This window comes from Tachysurus vachellii, chromosome 1, assembly GCF_030014155.1.
Source record: "Tachysurus vachellii isolate PV-2020 chromosome 1, HZAU_Pvac_v1, whole genome shotgun sequence".
Taxonomy (NCBI): domain Eukaryota; kingdom Metazoa; phylum Chordata; class Actinopteri; order Siluriformes; family Bagridae; genus Tachysurus; species Tachysurus vachellii.
Window position 1 is genome coordinate 18559547 of NC_083460.1, and position 6555 is coordinate 18566101.

At 37.0% G+C, this 6555-nt stretch overlaps 1 protein-coding gene across 1 annotated transcript; it reads right to left on the reverse strand.

Moving 5' to 3' along the window:
- Positions 1–1962: 1962 nt before the first annotated feature.
- On the reverse strand, positions 1963–5400 carry get1 (guided entry of tail-anchored proteins factor 1). Its single transcript, XM_060875866.1, has 5 exons — positions 5230–5400; positions 4089–4254; positions 3889–3956; positions 3481–3595; positions 1963–2980 (listed from the first exon to the last, which is right to left on the reverse strand). The coding sequence occupies exons 1-5, from the start codon at positions 5320–5322 to the stop codon at positions 2907–2909; spliced, it is 516 nt and encodes a 171-aa protein (XP_060731849.1). The 5' UTR covers positions 5323–5400; the 3' UTR covers positions 1963–2906.
- Positions 5401–6555: the final 1155 nt, after the last annotated feature.

Below are 6555 nucleotides of genomic sequence, written 5' to 3' on the forward strand. Positions count from 1 at the left end.
AGGAGCCACTGAGCTCTATTTCTGTCCTCGAGCACTTCATGATAGCGGCTCTGACTGAATGATTGGCAACTTCAGCTGTCTGTCTCTCGGCACTAAGGCACTGCAACCTCACCATGGACAGAAATAGCAAGTTAGGACAACCGAGAAAGTCTGAAGGCCTGCAGTTTATTAATATTCCTTTTTGGATACAGAAATGAGACCAAATGCATTTGTAATCATTTCATATAATCTCATTTCAGGAGTATATGAGGATATATTCTCATTAAATTTGTAACAACTGAAGAACAATAGACTAGCACAGATTTGTTATTTAATCCCTTAATCGCCCCAAATTAAAGAAAGTCTACTTTATTACAGTGCCACTGAAAACAATTAGATGTTAATAATAGATGAGAATAGCATTTTTAATACAATACAGTGACTGATGATATGAATACGGTGATATTTATATGATATGAGTGCAGTCAATGCAGAAAAACCCAGAGATCATTAGGGTTTAGAGGGTGAGCAGTGTTGGGTTCTGGGGAGTGTAGTCTGGAGCAGCCATATTTGAAGACTGTGGTACGTTCTGGGAAATAGTTCATTAACTGTATGGATCTAAAACTATTAGTTTTATTTCAGTTGATTGGAACTCAATGGAAAATTGTAGTATGGAGGTGGTTACTGGATTCAGGTTAAAATGATGTTTGTTTTTAGTGTACTTAACGGCCTGGCACCTTCTTACCCGGGATGTGGTAGCCTAGTGGTTAAGGTGTTGGGCTACCAATCGGAAGGTTGTGAATTCGATTCCTACGTCCACCAGGTTCCCACTGCTGGGCCCCTGAGCAAGGCCCTTAACCCTCAGTTGTATAAAAATGAGATAAAATGTAAGTCGCACTGGATAAAGGCATCTGGTAAATGCTGTAAATGTAAATGCGAGAGTGTTGGTTTTTACCAACAAAGTAGAGCTACATGTTCTGCTGACCGAAACTTACCAGAGGTCCCTCGGTCGAGGTGTAAACATCGGGGTGATGGCCGGCCCGGTGAATGCCCTCCCCTCTGAGTTACATGCTATCACTGACCTGCAAACTTGAAAACTCACTTATTTAAAATGGCGTATAAATTGGTTTAATAATCATTTTCTTGGTTTTGCTATTTTATTGCCTTTCTTTGTAAATGCTATTGGTTGTTATTCATTTATTTATTTATTTTGTAATGCTGTGAAGCACTTTATCTCAACTTGCTGTAAGGTGCTTTATAAATAAATACTTGATTGATTGATTGATTACTTGATAAAACTAAGGATTTAAAAAAAAAAGATAAAAATGTGTTTATTGAATTTTATAAGTTTGGCTATTTTTGATTGTATTTATATTTCATAAATTTCAATTCAATTCAGTTTATTTGTACAGCGCATTTAACAATTTCCCATTGACTGAAAGCAGCTTTACAGAAGTATGGAAACAGAAATAAATATATAATAATAATAAGAAAAAATAATAATATATAATGCAAAGCAGGAAGAAATAGCAGCCACACTCACTCAGAGTGATGAGCCCAAGTCAAAGGGCTAACAATGAACAGTTGGGTTAAAGATAGATGTTTATGGAACCTGCTTATGGAACAAGTTCGAGATCTGGACCAATGTTCCATAGATTTAAAGCCACTACACACAGTAATTAACACTAGTACATATGACCCATTATGTCTTGTGCCAGCAGTGAAGACAAGCCATGCCAAAAAGAGTAAGTTGAAGAACAAACAGTTTGTTGAAGTAAAATTGGTTGAGCAGATGCCTGATATTGAAATAGACCCTGGCAGTAAAACCCGAGCGTCAAAGAAACAACTGCCATTCTGCAGATACCAAAATTGAATGAATTAAATGATGTAAACTTAATGTGTTAATCAACAGAATACATTGTTTGCATTTATTTCTTTGGTTAAACTGCATAGTAATATGCAAAAATTGTGCAAAAAAATGCCTTTGATCAGATATTTGGTTTTATTTAATGAAACCTGATTAATGGAGCATAAATGAGTACAATGATCAAGGTGATAAATTCAAACATCAGGGTTAGGGTTAGGGTTAGTAAGTGTTTTTCCCCCACAGTGGAGCAATGCTACTCTATCAAATAACTGAAGACACACAATAGTTTAGATAGTATAGATGGACAGACATCATTACAATGATAAACAATCTTTTTTTCCACATTAAAATGAAATGAGGCTGTTCCTCAAATTGATTTGTGCACTTTTACTTCAATTGATTACAACACAAAATAAAACCAAAGATCAATAAATACAAAGCAGCTTCAGTTTCTCACTGCTTTGGGTCTCTTAAACACCAGGAATGGTGAAGATCACCTTATTGTGCACCACTAAAGTGACCACATGATGAAGTATTTACACGAGAAGGTTTCCACATGACATTCATCGTCCCTGGCTGTTATCCAGTGTAAACTGAACCAGAGTTACGTCACTAGTGTATTATTATTATCCAGTTCTATTTGCTTTACGTTTTGCTCAGGAATGTTCATTAGCTGTAAACTATTAGGAAACATTTCTTAAATGCACTGATGACCATCATTATACAAAAGTGCAATAAAGCAACACAGCTGTATTTACATAATTTAAAATAATCCGTAATGTTATATGAATGATGTGGAATGAGGCACAAATTCTTGATCAAAATGACAAATTTACAACAAAAAGCAAGTTTTTTTTTCTCCATTTGCTATACAACGGAAAAAAGCGACTAAACTGATCAACTGACCTGAAATTCACCAAGGGCAGAAATTCAAAATTTGGCAGCCAAACTGTCTTTAAACAGACTGCACAGTTTGTCTTTACTGATCAAGGGCTTCAAAAAACTAACAAAAAAAATGGTTTGGAGATCTTGTAAAGAGTTTCCACAGTTGTAGACAGAATTAACTAAAAGCATGAATCCCAATGGCTACCACTTTGTTGCAGACCACCAACCAGCATGTAATTCCGACACCACCTTAAACAAGAGAAGGAAATAAAATAATATTTCAGTGCAATTTTATTAGTAAAGTGCTGAAGAATTTAGAATAGACAAATAACAAAGTCTAAGAGACAAAAAAAGGATGAAACATTGAAAGACACAACAGAGAACCCGTCCTCACCTGGGAGACACTGGACAGTGCGATTATAAACAATTTACTGTCCTCAGCTGTATATAGTCCAGGTTTGTGGGTAACTGATCTACTGAAACTGACTGACAGTTTGGTCACAAAGCTGCACTAACACTAAACCATCTGCAGCAAACTATTATAAAAATAGATTTTTTTCTATAAATAATAATGCATTTACTTTGATTACTGTTTAAACTAAAAAAAATTGTGACATGGGCAAATATTTTGGCACCCTACTAATCAGTACTTCATGACAGCCCTTTCACAGATAGAGAGAAAAAAAACATAGACAAAGAAAATTAAAGAATTACAGCATGATCATCAATCATTTGTGACCAGTTCTTACCTGCAACTCCAGATGGAAAAGCTACAAGTCTTTCCAGTGGTGAAATCCACTTACTGGGAACCACAGTCACTGGGTCTGCATAATACTTCCAGATTAGTGAGATCATGAGCACGGCCTGAGATCAGACACGGAGCAGCATTAAACTCACACCACGAGACAACACTGTGACTAAATCTACTGTAAATATATCACATGAACAGGAGAGGGATTTTTACATTCTGAAGCAAATTATACACATTACTTTATGATTTTTGTGTGTTATATGGCACAGTCTTAAATAATCTGCTCATTTAATGCTGTACACAAAGATTTCTGTCTTTTTTGCTGAAATAGTTAATAACTGTGAGCTCATTGTCTCAAACATGAGATTTTAAAGATTTTGAGCAAGAAATCAGGAATAAAACTTACTTGAAGGATGTAGAAAACAATGTTGACAATCCATTTCATTTTAGCCTGCTGAGCCGTCCTCGATTTCACTGAGAACAAGAACGAATTCAAGAAAGAAAGAAAGAAAGAAAGAAAGCAAGAAAGAAAGTAAGAAAACGTCTCATACAACATGAAATGTTTCGTTTCCATTTAAATCAAGCCGTGAACTTGATGTCTCTTACCGTGAGTTTTCAGCTTGTCCGTCATCTTGTTTATCTTGCGCTCCAGCCTTGCATACCTGGCAAATTCATCCATCATGCTTATAGACGAAAGCTCCAGCTTCATGTTCTGGATTTCTGTTCGCATCTCCATTTCCTGCTCCGCATCTTTCTGCAGTATCTTTGACAGCTTCACGTGCAAACATTTAAGGGGAAAAAAAGATAATCCTTAAAATACATAACAGACTTTTACCAAGATCACAGAGTCACAATCAGTGAAATAGCAGTAATCACTAATATATGAGCCACATACACACTTATAGAACAGGAAGACAAGTGTGTTTTGAGCATATACAGAAATGTGTGTGATAGTGAACACAGCTGGAAACAGGGAGCACAAGTTAGAACAGTTTGTGCTTTCTGGGTTTGATGGACAGCATACGCTCTTCCTCATGTCCATCACAGAGTCTCTTCCCTGTCGTGAGTGAGGTTTGGTCAGCTAAATAAAACACTTTCACTTATTGAACTGCTCGTCGTTCCAAAAATGGGAGGCTCCAAATGACGCTCCATCAGAGCCAGCTCCAATTACCAATCAAAAGCTGATGCAGATTTTTATTTCTTTATCAAATATTACACATTTGTACAATGTACTTTTTAAATAATGTAATAATATATAATAATATTTCGTCGTTCAAAAGTCTGGGTCCATTTTTGACTCTAGATCCTCACAAGTTTTCTTCATGACGTCTCAGACACCACTGGTTTTCTCAGAGAGTTCATGTTCATGTGAGTTCTGGGAACAGAAAGTAGCTTTAGATGCCTCAGTGTTCAGCTGATACGCTCCATCTCCTCGTCACTACACATAAACACAACTTAACACTGCATCATATAAAAATAAACATATTATCATGGATCATCTCTCAGTACTATACTGTATTTTCCTATGCAGATGCAGGCTGAGTCTCCGGTCATCTGTAAATGTCATCAGTCATCAGTCATCAGTCATCAGTCACGTCACAAAGCCCAGAGGACAGAAATATGGCCATATTGTGGAGAAACACAGTGAGAGCTGCAGGTGTAAAGTGCTGCAGCTCTCACACACAGTGTAATAGATTCCCTACAGAAAAGGACCCTCACACAGAACAGAAATCTCTTTACTACTTACTAATGAGGAAATGGACGGTAATAATGTCCTGACGACGTTACACACAAACACCGAGCTCAGGACCAGCAGCCAGTTCAGTTCTGCGGCAGCCATGTTTATTGTTTATAACGCGATCAGGAATAAGGCGGAAACTAGGACTCAGCGGCATCCCGGGCGAAGAGAAGCCGGAAGTGGCTACGGTACTTCCTGTAAAGTAAAAGATTGTTTATATCAGAATCAGAATCACGTTTATTGGCCAAAGTGTGTTTATGAGTATTAAATATAAATACAGAATATATGACTGATCAGTTATATACATGAAATGTGTACATAACTGATCTGTTATACTCAAGTTTAATTACAATTAAAAGGTCAACAAATATTTCCCTCAATAAAAACGACACTCTTATCTGCTAAAGTTCTGACAGTGTTTACAGTTTATAGGGTTTTATGTAGGAGACACCTCAGTACTGTGTTTTATATTTAACTCGAACTAACTAACTGGGTATTAACATTTCTCAAAGTGTGAAGATCCAAACCAAAATCTTGAAGAAGTGGAAATTAAATTTGTTTAAAAAATGTGTTTATTCTGGTGCAGAGGTTCACACTCACCCTCCACAGGTGGTAGCTGTTGTATGGCAGGTTAGAGGATGTGGGGTATTTGCAGCTCTTCTACAGTTCTGACTCTATGAATCGTTTCCATCTGCTGATATAATTTGCTGGATCAGCAGCTGGACCTCTGTTCCACCAGCTGACACTTTGTGCTACAGTTTCATTTTATAAACCTCTTAAGGTCTCATCTTATTCGTGTTCATCACAAGAGCCTTGTGTTTTACTCAGTAAGATAAAACATACAATAAGCTGATATTTGAAAGTCTTTTTTGCTTATTTTAAAAACATGAAGATTCAAATGAGAGCTTTTCAGAAATTCAATCTCTCTCTCTCTCTCTCTCTCTCTCTCTCTCTCTCTCTCTCTCTCTCTCTCTCTCTTACACACACACACACACACACACACACACACACACACACAATAATACAGAGTAAACAGAGAAAAGAACACTTCCTTCCCCTGCCATCTGGGACAAAATGGCTTCCAGACCATCATCTGCTTCTTTGGACAGAGAAAGAAAGTAGGAGAGAGAAATTAGGAGAATGTGAGAGAGAAAGAGAAAACACTTTTAGCGCTGTGAAAATCACTTATTATTACTCGTTGGACCAGGTCTAGTGCTGCATACAGTGATAGCAATCAGGATGGTGATACCTGTGATTATATCTAACCAGCTCAAATGACTGTCTGACAAGTTGAATCTGTTCTAGTTTAAGGGCATTCAGCCAGAATTGGATGAT